Source organism: Osmia lignaria, chromosome 8, assembly GCF_051020975.1.
Source record: "Osmia lignaria lignaria isolate PbOS001 chromosome 8, iyOsmLign1, whole genome shotgun sequence".
Classification (NCBI taxonomy): Eukaryota; Metazoa; Arthropoda; class Insecta; order Hymenoptera; family Megachilidae; genus Osmia; species Osmia lignaria.
In genome coordinates, this window is record NC_135039.1 from 10,415,620 (window position 1) to 10,436,319 (window position 20,700).

At 42.3% G+C, this 20,700-nt stretch overlaps 1 protein-coding gene across 1 annotated transcript; it reads left to right on the forward strand.

Moving 5' to 3' along the window:
* Positions 1 to 183: 183 nt before the first annotated feature.
* LOC117608989 (uncharacterized) lies at positions 184 to 20,291 on the forward strand. The gene is made up of 24 exons (XM_076689800.1): positions 184 to 948; positions 1,323 to 1,471; positions 1,544 to 1,704; positions 2,148 to 2,221; positions 2,315 to 2,424; positions 2,498 to 2,712; positions 2,789 to 2,897; positions 3,129 to 3,223; positions 3,304 to 3,367; positions 3,443 to 3,518; positions 3,644 to 3,871; positions 4,084 to 4,189; positions 4,276 to 4,507; positions 5,598 to 5,737; positions 13,909 to 14,123; positions 16,166 to 16,253; positions 16,436 to 16,553; positions 16,732 to 17,003; positions 17,347 to 17,461; positions 17,529 to 17,584; positions 17,654 to 17,779; positions 17,850 to 18,179; positions 18,279 to 18,657; positions 19,289 to 20,291. Exons 3-24 carry the CDS (start codon positions 1,562 to 1,564, stop codon positions 19,538 to 19,540), a joined length of 3,543 nt encoding a protein of 1,180 aa, XP_076545915.1. The 5' UTR covers positions 184 to 948; positions 1,323 to 1,471; positions 1,544 to 1,561; the 3' UTR covers positions 19,541 to 20,291.
* Positions 20,292 to 20,700: the final 409 nt, after the last annotated feature.

The following is a 20,700-nucleotide window of genomic DNA, read 5'->3' on the forward strand; positions in this document are numbered from 1 at the left end:
AAACCTCTACGAACGTCGATGTGTGTGACATCACGCTTCATTGTTGGAGGTTTACGTCATTTTCGAGTCTGATGCTGTATCTATGTGTGGAATCTACACGCTACCCGTACACACGCATACGGACTAGTGGCGGGAAGTAATAGAGACGAGAGAGGCGAAAAACACGCGAACGATCGTTGCGTCTGCGCGAAACGCGAGCATCTCGGTGTCTTATTCGACTAAAATTTACCTATTTTTCTGTAAATATCTTTCCCTCTAATTAGAAACGCGTCGAATCACGAACAACGCGTAATGTAAGAATTTACGTTGAAAGAAATCGAAAGAAAAAGAATTAACGATAAGAAAGAAAAGGAGAAAGGGTAGCCGTGTCGTTCGACCGAGCGGTGGGGGTAAACGAGAAGGATAGAACGAGCGAGGGAAACAAGGGAAAGAGAGAGACAGTCCGAGAGATAGTAAAGGACAAGGATACGAAGCGCGACGTTCAACAGTAGTAGCGCTGATTTGTGATTTCATCGATGGATACTGATTTCGAGGGTACAACTCGATGCGAATTGAATATAGTGCGCTTTCGTCTAGTCGTATACCTGTTTTTTTTTTTTTCGCGGGCGTTTAACCCAAGCTTGATTTACAACCAGTGTCGAGGGAAATTTTGACGAATATGTAATTTGTTTGTGATCCGCTCGTAGGCAGTATCTCTTCGAACGACGCGTTCTTACATTTTAAATATAACGGTGTATAAATAAGTATGAGCAATAGCGGGAGTGCACAAGCGAACTTCTCGCCGTTCATTTTTACCAACGATTCAAGCTTGATCGATGCATTTTTTATTCACACTTGAAACACGTCAATGAATGCGCATCAAATGCGGTCGGAATCGATGATTTTCTCCTCAAACTTTACCACATATGTTTTTCGTGCGTGGGCATGCAGCACCGAACTATCGTCAAGGTTAGTGTGCCTGACAGGCTCTCCATCGCCTCGCGATCTTACGCTACATTTTCAGTGGGTAGCAGTGATTAATTACAATAGATAATTAAGTACCGTGTTTTAAAGTACGTATCCGTTAATAGTAGTAAACGGTTAACGTTACAGGTAATTTTTTGTTTATACACCCTACGCTCGCACATTGTGCTTCTTTCTACTTGTTGTTACCAGAAGATAACTATATGTATTCAACAGAAATTGCTCCTGGTTATTTTTTTCAATTCTTTTCTTCCTTCGTTTGTCAGATTTTGATAACGCTAATCGATGATGACTGTGTTTCTATGTATTCTGTATTTGTGAAAAAAAAAAAAACACAATCTTTTGTTTTCTTTGTACAGGAAAATTCAAAGTTCTCCTCAATTGGACGATTGAAAGATAAATACATTGGGAAAGTAAAAATTTCTTGTGTAACACGCGATCGTTCGAACGATGAGGTCTTCTCGCGTATCTGTTGAAACACACGTCGATAGATATCGACTAAATCTATGTGAGTATGATTTCTTTCATTCTGACAAACCATTTCGCAGAACTGTGCAATCTGATTTCTCTTTCCACGCAGGGGAAGAAAGCATACGTAATGTTGTCGCTTGTAAACTGGACGCAGACATACAAAGAGTGGCGACTTGCTGAAGATTGTACGATTATTGGTTTCCATGCTTATATAATGCTTCAAGAATTTTATATATTTATCATTGAATTGGCACTGTTGTGCAACAAAGGGTAAGGAGACAGACGGTTTCATTTTATTTCTATGCCCAGCCAAGCTTCGAACAATTCGTATCCCACCGTTAGAATGTTCACAAGACAAACAAATACGCACGTGTTACAGGCAGCGAGTAAGAAACAACCGGTTATAGTTAACCGCAACAAAAGATACTTAATCAACGATGCAGCGTAACGTGCTGTTCCTTGTTGCAAAAGGATTTGATATTTGGAAGTACGTGATACACAGTGATAAGTGTTGGATGGGGTTAAATTGCAGGATAAGCGTAACATTACCACACTCTAACCAAAGTCGATTTAATTTGATCAGTGATCAATAAAATTTATATCGAATCCTATTGCAAATGAATGAAAAAATTGGCTGGTACAGTTTGAGTGTGATAATACGTTGTAGAAGAAAGATTCTTTGATTTACTGGTGGGATGTATGCTTCATTCCAGAACAGCCGTTTCTATGAGCGCCTCTCGTCCGTTACACTGTGATGGAAAGGATAATAACAGCAAAAGTGGTTCAAGTAAGCGTAGCTGTCATTTTTCATTTCTATACGTATCTACTTTGTTCGCAGATTGATATTACCATCTATATTTCTAATCGTTACACTCTGCAGATAGAATGGCATATGAGGTATTTCTGGGTGGATCTTGTAATCCAACCACATGGAGGTCAGAAATAGCTATACCGACTCTTCAGAGCCTCGGAATTACTTATTATAATCCCGTGGGTGTTCGCTTAATATTCTCCATCGAAGGGACACGATCTCGTTAGTACAATGACAATTGTGCGTTTTTAGCAAGTCTCGCAGTGGGGACCGGAACTGATAGCTCAAGAATACGAAGCGAAACAGACGGCGAAAGTATTACTGTTTGTAATCGATAATCAGACACGCAACAGTGCAGGCATCATCGAAGCAGCTCAACTGGCAGCTACCCGACGGGAGTCTTTAATTGTTGTTATTTATCCGTATCGTCAGGGTCAAACGATACTCGGCGAGACTGTGTCCATTCAGTAAGCGTGTTTTATTTTATTTTTTTTTTTTTTATTTCTATGTAAACCGAATGCTATAATATACATTATTGCTCAGCGAATATTACGATCTGATGAATGGATTATTGGTACTTCAATATCTTATGGAGAGACAAAGGATACCGATATTTGAGAGCGTATCGGTCGCTCTTAATTGTACGTCCAAGGTAATCAGAGTCGACGATAACAAATAATCAAGCGTAATTAATTAATTCGGTGCCTTTTTAATTAATATTTTTTTAATTTCAATATTTTCCCGCGGTTTTGAATATTTGAAAATTGAACGATTATTTCAATAACTGAAATTACTGTGGCTTTTTAGAAATAAAGAAGAGGCACCGAATTAATTTGTACACCTAATATTTTCTCTAATTTAAAAAAAAATGATGTCTGCGTAGGTACTGCGCGAGGAGATAAACGTACAGGATTTGCATACCGACGATGGCATTAGATCAATTAAAATATCCTTCGGTCAAAACGGAATGGACACGGTGTAAGCTTTTCTTTTTCAATTCCAGCTGTTTTATACATTAAAGAAAATATAGTTCGTTTGGTTTTAATTTATTGTTACAGGACGCTCAGGGAGATTTTCAAATCCATGGACACAAACGACAGTGGAAGCATCAACTTGGAAGAAGTAAGTTATCCCTCGGTCGATACGCTTCGATAGAATTACCGTAACGCTCGTTTAATTTTCTCTGTCGTTTCGTAGGCTTGGATAGCGTTACAATCGAGCGTGAAGTGCAACGTATCGGTGTCGGACCTTCTCAATGTCGTGAATAAATCGGGTAATAATGTTTGTACCATCTGTCGGTACAGCAGAGACTCTATATTACCGACGCGCGATAAAACAGGACGAAGAGTAAATTTTCTGGTATTTTCTATTGTTGCTTTTTTCGCGTGATTTTTTTAGAAACGTATAGGACGCTGATAGAAGATGGCTATCGAACAAAGAGAGATCCGACCCAGTTACGGATAAACTTTGAACAGTTTTGCGCGTTGGCAGCGGAATCATCGTGGAGGACGAAAAGCAACGGCGTCTCTTGTGAAAGTGAGATACCTTCAGTTTGGAGTATATTATGTAGGAAGGCTTCGAAATTTCTTCGCAGAGCTATCGTACAACCTTTTAACCGTTTCCTAGGTATTTTATCAATTCTCAAAAAAAATTTCCCAATGATCTCAGTAGAGTATAAAACGCGTACGAAAAAAAAAAAAAAAAAAAAAAAAAAAAAAAAAAAAAAAATTGCGAACAGGTCGTCTCACGGGACGCTCGTGCCTCGATAAATGATTTTTTTTAGTCGAAAGCATTCGAGCAAATCGTGTACGATTCGTTCGAAACGTTCAACTTTTTAGATTGGACCAATTCCTTGGTGGCCGAGTCCGAGAAGAGGGACTTGTATGTTGGAGTAATCGGTAAAGATCAGTTTTGGTTAGAAACGAACGCAGCACCCTCGATCGAGTGAGCATTCGAGATGTAACGTTCTTTCGATATTCGTCATTAAGACAATATCGTCGAATTTACGTGTAAATCGTTTGATTTTTTAGATCCATGGGATTGACACTGTACAGAAGTTCAAGCGCGAACGAGTATAACGTTAAAGTATTGCCGCAGGAATTGCAAAAGATGAAAAATTCCAGGCTAATATTGTTGATAGTGCCGCAGCATTCGCGCGGTATCACCATAATGGCGTTGGCAGCTCATTTGATTGGATTACGCGCTAAATTAGTCCTCTGCGTTCAAACGCTTCCCGATGGTTGCATAGTTTCTGGTGAAAAGGTGAGCGTGTTTCTCTTCTGACTATATACATATATTATAATACCGCGTAGGCGTGTACCTTGCTCCGCACCTTCCTGCATACAGTGGGACGTAAAAGTATTCGAACACAAACAGTTTAAAACAGAATACCCCGTTTAAAATTCAACCGAATGATTTGATGTTTCTTGAGAAGCTATAAAAATTAATTTACCAAGATATGTGCTTTTGCTGTTTTAAAAAATTACAATTTGTTGAAATTGTGAAAAAAAGTAGTGAAGGGTCATTTTTCAACTTTTGAAAATTATATTTGAAAATTTTAAATATGTCTTTCGTAGATTCAAATAAGTTATGTGTATGCTAAAAATTTTAGTAATTAAGTAATTAATTTATTAATTATTTTTGGATAATTAAAATTAAAAGTAATTAATTTGGAGTAATTAAAATTAAAAGCAATTAATTTGGAGTAATTAATTTTAAATAATTAAAATTTCCGAAAATCGCGACTTTTCATCAGGGCCGGCCCAAAGATTTCAAGGGTCCGAGGCGAGCTCCGAAAAAAGGCCCCTTCACATATGTGACATAAAAAAAAATACCTGAAATAAAATTTATAAAAATAATATTACAGCTTGTATAACTAATTTAGATTAATATTCAAGTAAACATTACTCTTGCATTCTTATAAATCGTCTTATGGGGGCCCTGGACCTTGGGGGGCCCTAGACGGCTACCTACGCCTAGGGCCGGCCCTGCCCTGCTTTTTATTTAAGAACGTGACTAGTTTAAAAAAGTTACAAAATTGCCTTTTACTATTGTTTTCCCGATTTCGACAAATAGTAATATTTCAAATATTTTAATAAATTAATTTTTATAGCTTCTCAAAAAACCTCAAGTCATTTGGTCCAATTTTAAATGAGGTATTCTATTTTAAACAGTATGCGAATACTTTTGCGTCCGACTATATATATATAATTTTTTTCCTTTTCATTCCCCACCTAACCTACCATTTTACCATCCACTTCCTGCCCGTTTCCATTCACTTCCATCTTATTCCATTCGATGACGTGTGTACTATGCCGTCTGTCTATATATAGAAAATCACCTTCTCATTTAGCTAACCGAACAAGCCAGGAAAGACTACAATCGGGGAAGAATGTACCTGTCGGACTATGCGACGCGCGAAGGTGTACCTGTTTTTCAGAATATCGCAGAAGCTTTGCAACACGCGATACAGCTAGTTCAACGTATTCGTTGATGTCTCTTCTTTTCTATTTTTTTTTTTTTTTCATACGAGTAAGCTTTTCGATTCATCGATTAATTTATTTTTACTGTTACGATCATGTTCGACTAGCGAGCGGGATTCCCGACACGCGAGACGACGAGTTTTTTTCTACGAATCTTTCGAATTTAATTAAGCATAGTATTTCTTTATCGTAGAACTCATTCGGATCGAATCAGGCTTCCTCAGGGAAAGCGGTGATGTCCCAGATTCCCGCTTATCTCCGTAGGCGTCCCGGGGGTCCCATATACAGGGTATTAAAAAATTCCCTAAGAGTTCTACGCCGTTGGATAGATCACGAAAAATCGAAGCGAAAAGTTCTATAGCATTTTTCGATGGGATCAGTAGTTTAGCCACGTTTCGTTGTTGAAAATGGACCAATCAGCGCGCAGCTTGAGTGGCATGACGCGCGGAGTGGGGGGCAGCCTCCTATACCACCGCCGAGCCACGCCCAGAGTCGAGGTGCGACGGCGGAGCCAGCAAACGGAGACTCCGCTTCCGTGTATTCCCCCACTCCGCGCGTCTTGCCACTCGAGCTGCGCGCTGATTGGTCAATTTTCAACAACGAAATGTGGCTAAACTACTGATCCCATCGAAAAACGCTATAGAACTTTTCGCTTCGATTTTCCGTGATCTGTCCAACGGTGTAGAGGTCTTCTGTATATGTCTGAGCCCTTCCCCCACCCCACCAAAATTTGAATTCATTCTATAACACTTAATGACTATAACTTTAATATAATTTGTTTCTAAATCACTTTTAATATTAATATTATCAAAATTAGGATGTTAAGAATACCTGCTTCTCCTATATCGCTATTTTCCTTTGGGAAGACTGATATGATTAGGAGTGTACCGAACTGTAAATTTTATCCAAATCTCACGGTAGTCGAACATATTTATTTCTTTTCTCTCTTTCTCTCTCTCTCTCTCTCTCTCTCTCTCTCTCTCTCTAGCGATTCAACTCGATAGTTATTTTGTAACCTTCTTTGGTAACTGGTTGAGGATTGATATACGTGTACTGTATATAGATTCTTAGTTGTTTCTAACGATCTAATGAATACATAGTTAATTTGAACTTTGATAGGAGGAATGTCGTGAGAATGAATGGACGAATGAATTTTATCGCGTCAAATGTCTGCTGCGAGTATGTGGTACGCGTACGAATGCGAGTGTGTACAGACACGTACCTGTGTACGAACAGGCATCTTATATAGCGTTACATTAACTGTGTTGTACGTCGTGGCGCGTAACACGGGCACACGTGTTCCCCGTGATCGACAAACGTTACGAGAAGATTGTAATTTTCAACGCGCATATATTGTACGACGAGGATGCAGGACAAACAAAAACAAAGTGTATATAATACCTGTTACAGCGATTCGGCGCTCAATCGGTTAGAATCGAATTTAACTGGCTCAATCTATATTTTTTCTTTCTTTCTCTCCGCCCCCTCTTCCTCGTGAAATAAGAAAGAAACAATGCTACTTTTATTTCTATCTTGCGTTTCTTTTGGTAGGAAAGGTATGAAAATTTACCGGCTACTTTGATTTCGACGTGTTATCGGTCCTTTTAACGAAATAGTATCGGTATATGTTCTTTAAAGAAAGCAAAACTGGTATCATGGCCGGCAGGAACAGAGGTATGTACACGGCGTATCTGAAATTAGAGAGGAAAAGGTAGAGAAGGTATCGTCCGTGTTTTTCCGGGAGTCTTACTTTTGATCCTCCGGAAAATACAGCAAAGCCAGCAGCGTAGGATCGGAGAACGCTGCTTCCGCGGTGACGAACGCCTCTTTGCTCGACAAGAAGGCTTCTCCCAGGTCGCCGCGTGCTAGCTGTTCTGCCGAGCTCTCTACTAAACTTAGAGCAGTCTTTATTCTGTTTCCCACCACGTCTGTAATCACGATGTTACCGATCTCCTGAAGAAGTCGAGCGAGAGATTGCAAAGTTAACTTGGCCGAGGTTAGCTGCTCGACCGTGCGAACGCGTAGAAGAGCGTCGACCTCCCAGTCGCGTGGCTTTAGACCTACCAGAGGGACGGTGGTAACGCCGTTCAGGAATTTCTATAAAAAAAAATGGCTTGTGTAAAAATGGTCAGTATTTTAATATGAAGGGTCAGTATTTAAATCCTTTGGTTAGTAATACAGAGGATCGAATGCGGACGCTTAAATGGGGAGGTGACTTCTGCGAATTCAACTGAAGGAAGGAGAGGAGATGAGTGCGAGTAGGATACCTATATTCTATACATGCGAATGCGGCGGTCAATTCGAACGTCATTTGTCATTCCGAATCCATGATTGTAAGGCCGCGATTCCACATGCGTGAAAACTTCGACATGTGTGGAACTTCTGTTTCCAAGAACTGGTGGGGATAGCGACGGACTCTTATGTGGGCAAAAATGCGGACGCCTAACTGGGCACCTCTGTAGTTCTTTATTTATACTAAGGATGTGCGGGTACCCGATATTACGAGCTCGACCGGGCTCGGGCGGGTGTCCGATACACGCGTGCAGTCGGGTAGCTCGACTGTTTCGGGTCTGGTCGGATAAAGTCGGGCAGATTCGGACGAGCTGCCGCGGGCCGCGTGCCTGACCCTACCTGACCCTACCTAACCCGAAATAGTCGAGCTACCCGACTTCACGCATGTATCGGACACCCGCCCGAGTCCGCCCGATGTTTTCTAAACTGATCCGATTAGTCGGGCCCCACATCACTAATTTATACTGACCATTTAATTTGCTAACCGACTTCAAAAAAGGCGGAGGTTACTCAATTCGATCAGTATATATTTTTTTTTGCCATTAAAAATGGTTTACAAAGACGCTACAAGCTCCCTTGTTAGTTTACCGGTTCTGGAATGCCTAGAAGAAGCTTCAGCTGAGCCAGGAAGGTTCCAACGACGGTAGCCTCTTCAGGGAAGATAGCAGCGATCGAACCGTTGCTTTTTGCGGCCACGCAGGCTTCCACGGGCGGATTGATCAACACCACGCCACCCCACCTACACGCAACACAGGCGATTTCAATTCTTCTCATGCACCTTCACTTTCGCTTTCATCCTAACGTTTCAATGGTCAAGGTATTACCTTGGCGAAAGGAACGCTTCGACGTTGGCATTGGATTTCGACCTGTGACCTAACCGCGTGTAAATATGGAGCGGTGCAGTGTCGCAGGGGACAGCATAGATGACAAAACTGATGGTAGGATGAAGACTGACTTGCGAGGCTGAAACGTACACGTCTCGGTTATTCTCTCCGCTATTGCTATCGAAGACAGATTATTGTTTAAAGTGACCCCAGTGGGGTTTTATAACCCGCTCTGCCGTTCCCAAACCTTTGCTTATAGCGGTGATGCTATCGAAGACAGATTATTGTTTAAAGTGACCCCAGTGGGGTTTTATAACCCGCTCTGCCGTTCCCAAACGTTTGCTTATAGCGGCGATGCTATCGAAGACAGATTATTGTTTAAAGTGACCCCAGTGGGGTTTTATAACCCGCTCTGCCGTTCCCAAACCTTTGCTTATAGCGGCGATGCTATCGAGGACAGATTATTGTTTAAAGTGACCCCAGTGGGGTTTTATAACCCGCTCTGCCGTTCCCAAACCTTTGCTTATAGCGGCGATGCTATCGAAGACAGATTATTGTTTAAAGTGACCCCAATGGGGTTTCAAACCCGCTCTGCTGTTCCCAAACTTTTGCTTATACCGGCGGTGCTATTGAAGACAGATCACGTACCCAATTTCTTCTCTAAAGGTGTGATTAGTTGTGGTAAGACGTCTTCTGGTAACGCGAAATGCCTGCCTAACGGCCCGCTATCGGGCACTCGTTTCGGATTAACGTCTAAAGGAAGATAGTACAACCATTGAGACTTCACGGAGAAGTTACTGAAGATTGAAAGCTCATCGAGGAACGGTTCCACGTATTCTAAGGAAATCAGAAGAAAAGGAATTAGAGAGAATGAAGAAAATTTGTAAAGTGTGTGAGCTGCTCCTTTACCCACCCTCGCTGATCGTGCGAAGGTCCCAGGTGATCTTTAATTTCTCTGGATCAGGATTAACGAGCGTGATTAACACGTCGTACGCGGGGCTAGCAGGAAATCTTCTTCTGTTTTCGTCGTCTAAACTGTACTGAGTCGGCTCGGTAAGCGCGTTCTTCGTTAGAGTCAACGATTTCTCTAGCAACATCCATTCCGACAATACTCGGATCAAAGTGGAGGCGGCTGGAACGAAAAGAACAGTCTGTAAACTTGGAAGAAATGAATCAAATAATATATATTTATATACAGAATCGAGCAAAGTAGGCTTCCCCAGGAAAAATGGCGATGTAGTTCTTAAATTCTAATTTTGACGACTGCGGACCATGGAGAGAGGCCCAATTTTAATTGGCAAAATATTACTGACCAAAGGATTTAAATACTGACCCTTCATATTTAAATACTGACCAAAAGGGATTAAAATACTGGCCAATAAAATACAAGCCATTTTAATTCACAACCGAGAATTAGAAAATCAAATTTTCCCGCGTGAACGTTTAAACGCAAGTGGTGGGGGGATCCCAGACCTATATACATATAGGGCCTCATTACCGACATTGCCATTCTGCAGGGGACCGCCTACGAGGAAGGAGAGGCCTAGCATGCTCGATAACCCTACTATACCGGTATCCGTGGAGAAATAAAGGGTTCTTTTCGAGCCGACAAGAACCGCATCATTCAAATTGTTCGTCTCCAGGAGTAAAAGCTGACCAACGTCGAGGTCGAAAGTGGACGCTATTTTCTCGAGCTCGTGGGTCGTGAACGCAGTCGTCATCAAACTGCTCGATATCACACGGTGCTTCACTTCAACTTGATAAACATCTATAAAAAGAACACTATTAGAAATGATCCTATATAGATATTGCTTCTTTCATTCTAGTCACCGGCATCTTGGAAGGCTTCCGTTATGTCGCGAGCCAACGACTCGGCACGCTCTCGAGAAAGAGCGACGACCAGTAATTCCGTTTTAATTTCTAGCCGCAGTTCCGATAGTCGTTCGATCCCATCGTAGGGGAGGGAAACCCGGGGCACCGCGGTCGTGTGCCACCAAAGGGGAACTCCGATGCCCAGCAGCAACACAGCGAAGGATATGCTCGCATAGATCCTATATCTCTCTGAAAATATAGGATCAATCGTTAGATAGTCAAGGTTCGCGACACAGTTGGACTGTGCAACCTTGAATTGGGTCCAAAACATGTCCCGAGTTCGTCTGCTCGCGTCTATCAGGAACAAAGATAATTTCTTCTTTCTTCCTACTCTCACATTTATCGCTGTTACGTAGTAAGCGCATCGTACTGTTCACCGATCACAAGAAGTCCCGTGAGAACGACGCAAGCTGATTGGCCGCGCCCCACCACAGCTCACTCAGTCCTGACGTATGATTGGTCGAAGCGGTCGCGTCTACTATTTAGACTCGTATAAAACTAGGGTGTTATTCCATGTTTGCGCAGTATCTCCTTTTGCCCCTGCGACGTCCCGCGAGACTTCTTGTGTTCGATGCACGGTACATTTACTCGGTTCCTGTACCGAACTCATCCATTCGCGTACAAGGACGATAAGAATACACTCACGGTGCAAATAAACGAGATACGCTCACTTAATGACTGACTATTATCGGTAGAAGAAAAATGATTAATAACTTTGGTTTGTTGACACAGGCTTCATCCCGCGTCTGGGTCAGCCTGTATTTTTGTTTCTCGACAAAATAATGTCTGTTGTTAAAGTAGAATGGAATCCGGTTGTTATGATTAATTTGAGATTTGCAGTTTATTTTTCTTTTCTTTTTCGCTTGGTTTCGTGAGTCGGGGAAAACTGTTCCCAAGGGCAAGATCGCGGGCCCCTTTACCGGCGGTACACGAGCAGTCCTAAGTGGTGTTACCGAAGGGAAGCTAAGGGAAAAATTTATATGAGGTAGAAGAGAGGATTTCTGATTTTTCTGATTTTTTTTTTTTCGCAATGAGGTCGGGAGACAGGGAGGGTGTGCCCCAACCTCCAGGACTCCCGTATAAGTTGTCCCTGCGGGCAGATGCTCGCTTACCAACTAATAAAAGAAATTTATCTTGGCGTTACCGACATGAATGTTATTGTTGGATGATTTGAGTGGGGAATAGGAAAATTTTCAAAAAACCTGCTAACATAGTAATCAGAGAAGGAAAATTAGGAAACAGATAAAGGGAGCACTGGAGGCACCAGTGTACATACAGGGCAAAAGATTCTGATAAGAATTGATCCTCGGTCGGCGAACCATGGAGAGAGCCCCAAGACATCGGACCCTGGAGAGCCGCGATTCTAATTTAACCCGTTGGGTACCTTTTGACGACTCACACTCGTCATGCACATCAAATAAATCTGTACCCAAAGGGTTAATCACTCTATTCCTCTAAAAATTATTCTTCCAATAAATGAAACTCGGACGGCAGACCATGGAGAGAGCCCCAAGACGGCGGACCACAAAAAGCCACAATTCTAATTTAATCACACTGTTCCTTTAAAAATTATTCTTCCAATAGATGAAACTCGGACGGCGGACCATGGAGAGAGCCCCAAGACGGCGGACCACAAAAAGCCACAATTCTAATTTAATCACACTGTTCCTCTAAAAATTATTCTTCCAATAGATGAAACTCGGACGGCGGACCATGGAGAGCGCCCCAAGACGGCGGGCCACAAAGAGCCACAATTCTAATTTAATCACACTGTTCCTCTAAAAATTATTCTTCCAATAGATGAAACTCGGACGGCGGACCATGGAGAGAGCCCCAAGACGGCGGGCCACAAAGAGCCACAATTCTAATTTAATCACACTGTTCCACTAAACATTATTCTTCCAATAGATAAAACTCTTTCGTTTAAAAAATATATATTTAATTTTAAGTTAATATCCTTCCGATAGACTTAAGTTTTACTGTTCAAGGATCAAAGGCTATGTAGCCGGGAAGACCCATTTACTCTAAGTATTCTTATCGTGCACTCGTGTAAACCATAAAAGGTATGTTAATTCTTTAAGAATTCTTATCATCCGCTCCTTAAAAGCAATTGTCATAATTGATAACAATAACCGAAGTTTAGGTGGACTTTTGACTGATTGTATGTAAAATATTTTAAGACCGACTGATAATAACAACAGCCGAACGACAACGTTATTCGTGACACGATATTAAGAAAATCCCGTACTGTTACAACACGTGCGTTGTGACGCTGCACTGTCTTTTCGAAAGTACATCATACGTACAAAGGAGAGTGGCTAACGGTGAACCTGTAAGTGTAACGTTTACAGAAATTGCGAAGTTACTGTTATTAATATACACGCCCGTCGCGCGTCGTATTATTACAAAAAGTTTCGAAACAAGTTATAATTAGTCGACGAACAGTTAAGAAGAAGGCTAAAGCCCGGCCCGATCGCGTGATTCGCCCTGTATCTTGTATCAAACATCGTCCTCCTTGCACATACAATGCGTCACGTAATAAACACGAGGACAAACGGTAGCGTGTGCAGGATTAATTACCCAATTAAATTGATTTAAACACCACGCGTACTCTATTTTACTTCGTTAAAGTATGCATGTTGTTGCAAGGGCCCAAGAATTTGATTCGAGGCTGTACGAACCCTGGACCCTAGAAAGACCAATGAGAAGAGGGGGCTCCTTTTAGGCAAAAAATTTCTAAAAAAATTCTATATTTTCATTTCTATCTTCGAGTGATTTTAATTTAACGAATATTTTATTAAAAAGTAATGAATCGCACCAGAGAGCCGGTCTTTCTAGGGTCGAAGTAGTCAACTCCCTGACTCTAATCTAGAGTAACCGCCCGTTCTACTATTGGGGACGCGTGCCGTCGAGTTTTCTCGAAACGCAAAAAGAAACTCGACCGATCGCGAACCGTCCATCGGCTGCTTTCCCGATGCTGATCGCAGTACCGTGATACCACGTGGCTGATCGGTAGTTTACACGCTGCCGCTTACAAGAGCATCGACGTATCAAGGTCGAGGGACGGGGAACACATTCGTATATCGTTTAGTAGTCGGTTCGGCTCGGTTCGCTTATTAGTCGTCGGGGAATCAGTCAAAACGGGCACGGAGCGCGGACCTCAAAGAGAAACCGAGAAAACCGGCTGAAAAAGGAGGCGCGCAAGGTGGACGGGGCAGCAGGAAAAAGATAAAGTGGAAGAGGAACAAAAAGAAGAGGCTAAGATCGAGACAAAGAAAGAGAGAGAAAGAGCGAAGGAGAGGGGTGATAGGTTAATCACGAGAGGCCCGACTCCCTGCGTGCCTTTCAGAGAAACGAACGAGTGGTGCAGAAGAGTGCGTGCATCGGTCAAAAGTGGACCTCGATTCGGTAAAAATCGACTGATATTTCGATTCTATATCCGGTGATAGACCCCACGGGACAGTGCGCCGAAGTACGCGGGAAGAATAACGATTCGAGCGAAATCGGCCGCGCTGCGTTCAACTCGAAAATTCGAATCCGCGTTTTACTCGCCGCTGGCATGCAACGATCAATCCTACGATCGATCTCAATTGATACCGGCTGCACGCTCGTTGCTCCGATTTTTCTTTTTTTTTTTTTTTATTATTATTATTAATCGACCCTGGCCAACGATCAGACGCTTTCAAACGGTAGACAATGTTTTCGAACGGAGACGATGAAATTTACAATGACAACACGCGTCGATGAAATTACAAACGTCAACATTACTCGCGTTACGTTCGAGCGTTGATTGTTTTCAGTTTTCGAATTTAAAGGCGAAACTCGAGGGACCGTTTCGTTGCGTCGAAGAAAAATAAAAGATTACATATCAATCAACCAATCGGTTTTTTAATTCCTCGCGTTCGCTCTGTGCGTTGATATACGGTCGCGCCTATCGCGATCGTTGATCGGTACGATTACCGACGATATTTTAAAAATTGACGCGTACACTATAACATCTAAGATTGCTCGTATGGTAAACAATAGCCGCAGGAGGAGCGCAACGGTTGAGACACAAGGTTCCGGGTAAATACGTGAAACGCGGTGCAACGCGGTAGCAGGGTTACATGACCTGGCTTTGCTGAGAGACCTTCGGGGTCAATCTCGTTCGGTGCCGCTTAGCGAAATTACTTAGCCGGTAATCCGAGCAGTCGGGACAAAAGGAACGACGAAGAGGGTAACGGCGATCGGGTCGGGGACAGGTCGGAGGAAGCGAGGTTGCGCAACTCTTTCCACCGACGATTTGACTAAGGAAACAATAAAAGTTCACCTTCGATTTTGAAATGTCTCCGATGCCCGTGAAGAACGCGCGGCTAACTTTCGCTCGCTTCCTAGCAATTTGAATCGAAGGCGAGAGTAGATAAAGGGGTCATATAACTATTTTTTATTTCACTGCAGTGTCATCCATATGCGAATGACATTCTTGAATTTCTGTAGGAATCCATCGCTAATTAGATTCTTAAGTATTAAATATTGAAAAGTGTTATTATCACTGTCAACTGAATTGAAATTTTATAATAACTCACTTTTAATTGCAGAAATGGAATCTTTAGATCAACTTTGCTTTAAATAATTAATCTGTGATTAGACACCTTTATCCACTCTTACGTTCAATTAAGAAGGATTCGGATCCTTTTGTTTATCGACAGTAGATAAGATAACGTATACAGTGTCGATAATTTTCCTAAAAAAGTAAGAAGTAAGCAGACCACGGAAGGAGTCCCAAAAGCGCGGACCATGGAGAGAGACACAATTCTAATTTAATACACTGGCCCTTTAAGAATTATTATGTTAAAAACGCGTTATATTTTTTACCTGTTTAGAAAAAGGGTCAACAACTGTATACGTTACCCCAGGGGTGGGCAATTGTTTTGGCTCGGGGGCCACTTTGTGGAAGCGGAGGTTAGCGTAGGGCAGCACCTTTTAGAATGATTGCATTCATTAGTTAACTTTGCATTTCAGTTTTATGTAAATCTGGCCGTCCGAAGACAAGCACGGATCAGCCACCTCACCCGTTCGGGTATATGCAACTAATCTATCCACTCCCCAGCAACCACCACCACCCAGGTGGCGGGGAGTGGAAAAACTGTCAACTCATGTTATTTCAAATCATCGTATTCAGGTACGGAAGACCCAACACCAGACTCTTTGTCGGCGTGTAAGGAGTTTTGCTATAGGACGCTCTTACTTTTATCAAGCTAACCTGAGTGGGACTCCCAGCTACACCCACTAGACTATTAACGTCCATAACTTTGCATTTCAGATAGGTATTAATTGTACTTGAAATCTCGGTTCAAGGCGAATTTTTCTGACTGTCTTGACGGGCCACAAAAAGCTCTTAGCGGGCCGTTATTTGCCCACCTCTGCACCACCCTATACCATTTTGCCTGTATAACGATACACTTTTCCAGGCAAAGGTCTTCCGATTCGACGAGGAGAGATGTCCAGCCGCCAGCCAGACGATCCATACCCGGAGATCATCGAACCACCAGGCAGAAGGTACGCAGAAGATCCATCGTTCCTGCGAATCGACAATTGATCTCCGCTTCCGCCTAAACTCTCCGCGCTTCTTCTCCTTTCTCCTTCTTTCTATCCCCCGATCGCTCCACCATTTGAATACATTATTCGTTTCAGTGAGGGAAAAAGCGCCGCTGATCTTTCCTCGGTGTTGGTTGTTTCAGAAGGGCCGACAGTTTCGGCAAACTGTTGGTTCGATTTGTGTCCATTTACTGGAAATCGCTCATGATCGTGTTATGGCCGCTGATTCTGTTACCCCTCGTCATCGTCGAAGCAACCGAGGTTCGTCAACACGATACTCTATAACTCTATATGTCTCTCATTTCTCTTCCATTTGCGTGTGCGTCCTTTCCACCCTCGCTCCTACTTAATTCCTCTCTCTCTCTCTCTCTCTGTTCTGTTGCAATTTTTCTGCTTGTGTATACGCTATGAAAAAGAATACGTATCCGATTGAATGCAGGCGATAGCGATGCGGTGCCTGTACGTGGTCGGTATAATGGCAATATTCTGGATGACCGAGGTGCTACCGTTACCGGTCACAGGTTTGATCCCCATCGTACTCTATCCGCTGATGGGTATAATGAGCACAGGTGACACTTGCGCTTGCTACATGAACGACACCACGATGATGTTTATCGGTAGCATGGTGATTGCAATCGTCATCGAAAACTCTGGCCTGCATATGCGTGTAGCGCTGCTGATCATTAAGACGATCGGTTGCAGTCATCGAAGGTACCGTCTCTGATCATTTCGCTCGTATCATATTTTCACACGACGTGCACCGCGATACATCTTTTTCTGCAAACGAGTACATAGTAAATACACCTGGTGTCATCCGGCGCAGTCATACCTGTACATATATACAGGAAGATTCTTCTCTCGGCGCGCAACACAATAGCCGCCCCGCACAATGGAACCCTGCTGTGTTTGCGGGCAAAAAGCCCAGAGCAGTCTTGGGTCCGGCGACTTGACCTCCTGGGCTTTTTGCCCGCAAACACAGCAGGGTTCCATTGTGCGGGGCGGCTATTGTGTTGCGCGCCGAAAGAATCTCCCTGTACAAATCCCTTGCATGTAGATTAACCCTGGGCCTCTTCTTCGTCACCATGTTCCTGTCCATGTGGATTTCCAACACCGCAGCTACCGCTATGATGTTGCCTATCGTTGAGACTGTTCTCCTGGAACTGGAAGCGGTAAGCTATTATACTGTACGAAGGAGAACCCTTCTTAACGTCTGTCCGTTTGTCTTCGTGTTTCCAGCAAGGCTTGGGTGATATGTTCGTTTCCGAGGAGAACGTGGAAGATAATACAGAACCGTAGGTAGCAGCAAAATTCATTAAACCCGGTCTCAATTATATCTCCGCCTTCTAGCCGTCTGTTTGCAGGGTTAAAAAGCCGACCAACGTCACCATGGTGTATTATCTCGTGGCGGCGTATGCTTCTAGCCTGGGAGGCATAGGCACGTTGGTTGGAAGTGGTACCAATTTAACCTTGAAAGGATTCTTCGAGAAGTAAGCGTGAGCCATTCCTTCATCGATTATCCCTTTGAGGATAGCTTGATCTTTCTATTTCATTCTACAGGCGCTTCCCGGATAGTGCTGGCATCAGTCTTACCTCCTGGATGCTCTATTCGGTTCCACCCATGCTCCTCATGAGTTTCCTCACTTGGCTGTGGCTTCAGGTCATGTACATGGGATTGTTCAGGCCCAAAAGCAAGGACGCGCTTGCCATCGACATTGGCAGTCAAGGTGAACGCGTGGCAGCGGCTGTGATTGACAAGAAATACAAAGAGCTAGGATCTGTTACGTGGCACGAAACTACTGTCGGTGTCCTCTTCGTTACCGTTGTGTTATTGTGGTTCTTCAGGAGCCCCGGATTCGTACGAGGTTGGCCAACTTACATCACTAATTTGTACGTATCGCCTTTCCATCATCCTATATCTCCTAGACCATGCTTTCTTAGTATTGTATACTTGCTGGTACAGATAGTATTAAGCGTATTCTCTTTCAGACAAGTCAAAGACTCGACGGCAGCCGTTTGTGTCTCTATTCTCTTCTTCATCTTGCCGTCGAAGCTTGATTTTCTTCGGTCCTTCGATTCGGATCCGGCTAATCGTCCTACAAAATGTTCACCCGCCATGATCACTTGGAAGATGATACACCAGAAGATGCACTGGAGCTTGATCTTAGTGCTGGGCGGTGGATTCGCAATCTCGGCTGGCAGTACTACCTCCAGATTATCTTCAATCATTGGGAACGCTTTGATCGGTTTGCAGTCGATAAATCCACTCGCTATATTATTTATTGTTTGCGCGTTTGCAGAAACTGCGACGGAATTGACCTCTAACGTTGCGGTTGCGAATATCATCCTTCCGGTTCTGGCAGAAATGGTAAGAGATTTCCATTCAACTATTCCTTTGGTAAATACGAGGGGAACTATGTAAATGTAACGGTCACTTATTAATGAAACTTTGTCACGTAGTAGAGCTCGTCGAGCTTAACACGCCTATACCCCATTTCAGGGGTAGACGGTTAATTGTTTAAAAGATATTAACAATTAAAGTTAGTTACTCTCACACAAACCGTGGTTAAACACATAACTTGCAATCTAAACGTCCACGGTTCAAATCCTTAGTTCCCAACATTTTTTTTTTATGGTACTTTTTATGTAATAGTTATTCAAAAAGAGACAAATTACAATAAAAAAAAAAAAAAATGTTGGGTACCGAGGATTTGAACCGAGGATCTCTATATTGTGAGTCATAACCGTGGAGCTAATTTCTGTGTATGAGTTTGTCATACTTTAGAACGTAAGGAGTAACTAACTTTAATTGTTAATATCTTTTAAACAATTAGCAGTCTGCCCCAAAATGGGGTACAGGCGTGTTCAGCTCAACGAGCTCTACTAGGTGGCAAAGTTTTATTAATAAGTGAGCATTACACTTGGGTAGTTCCCCTCGTTAGAATGATTTTTACTATTTTTTTATCTTGCTTTCATTCTATACTCGTGTCTGGTTTCAGTGCGTTGCTCTGAGATTACATCCTTTGTACTTGATGCTGCCAGCTACTCTCTGTTGCTCCTTTTCATTTCATTTGCCAGTGGGCACACCGCCAAACGCAATCGTCACTGCTGCTGGTCACATAAAAACCAGAGATTTTGCTATAGCTGGAATTGGTCCTAGTGTTATAACGCTTATCGTCACGGCACTTGCGTTTTCCACTTGGGGCACCTTCATTTTCAACCTATCTGAGTTTCCTGGTTGGGCAACGTAAAGCACTCGCACACTTGCAAATTGCCTACCATTTTTTCCTCGTGTTTTTAGCCGTGACATGACGCGTTACGATCGAATACTTATCGCTAAATCTATTTAGCGCTCGTTAACGCTCCAGTATTTTAGTAGCATTTCAATCAATCAAATTATATAACATTAAATGGATCCTAAACTTTGTTCCGCCTTGGATACTTGCCAGGAATCTCGATTGTATATTTATAGTATTTTATGACACAGAATTTAGCTCCTTTACCTTAAAAAATGACTAAAAAAGTGAAAAAAGTAATAAAGTGTAACTTACCATCGACCGATGTCTCATAACCTATAACGTCCACTTCTTCTCCCATACTATACTCGATTTGCTTCTTTTAAAATGAACAGTCCAAAACTATGACCTTGTGTTCCTCAATCTTCTGATTATGGACACTAATCATCAATGATTTTTAATACAAATACAAATTTATAGAATCAAACAGTATTCAAGGACATAACCTCACAAAAATTGAGTTCGTACGCTTACTTACCGATTCAATTTCGCGCGTTCTTCCCGCGACTTTTCACCTTTCCTTTCTCTCTCCTTGATAATTCTACAAGGTTTTTTGCCGAATAAGAAAACATTGGTGTAATTACTTGTGGAACAAATTAAAAAATCTTAGGTGCAGTAAATATTATTTAATCGAGAACGACATCTCTCGACTGAATCATTTTTCTTCTCCTGGTAATTGTTTTCACGGATACCTGCCAATTTTATTTATTTGCGACTGTTTATAACATTTATTTACGTAAAAAAGTAGTATTAATTAAACAGAATTTATCATACCTCGTAAGAAAATTGATAAACAGTTTTTAAAATTTTCTTCCCTCCGCTAAATCTCCCTAGTTTCCGTTTTTTCTCTTTTTATAATATGAGTATTACTTGTTCGAATTCAACCATTTTTCAACTATTTCAATGTGAAAAATCTTGAATTTGTAAAATTGGAACAGTTTCTTATTTTACCGGAAGTACATGTGTGCCACCGGAAATCGCTGCTTCCCAATTGCATATATATATGTGTAGTATTTTTCACGAGAGAATAGTACCAATTCGCGCAGCTGGAAGTTCCCCCACCAGTAGCGCTACCCCGCCATGATTTACTTCCCATTGCATCCGCCATATACATG

Excerpts from the sequence above, each read along its gene's own strand:
- LOC117608989 (XM_076689800.1), top strand. The coding sequence starts at position 1,562 with ATGTTGTCGCTTGTAAACTGGACGCAGACATACAAAGAGTGGCGACTT. Across the intron at positions 2,713-2,788 it reads GGCGAGACTGTGTCCATTCA|CGAATATTACGATCTGATGA; the intron begins GTAAGCGTGTTT and ends ATTATTGCTCAG. Across the intron at positions 17,004-17,346 it reads ATCGGTTGCAGTCATCGAAG|ATTAACCCTGGGCCTCTTCT; the intron begins GTACCGTCTCTG and ends CCTTGCATGTAG.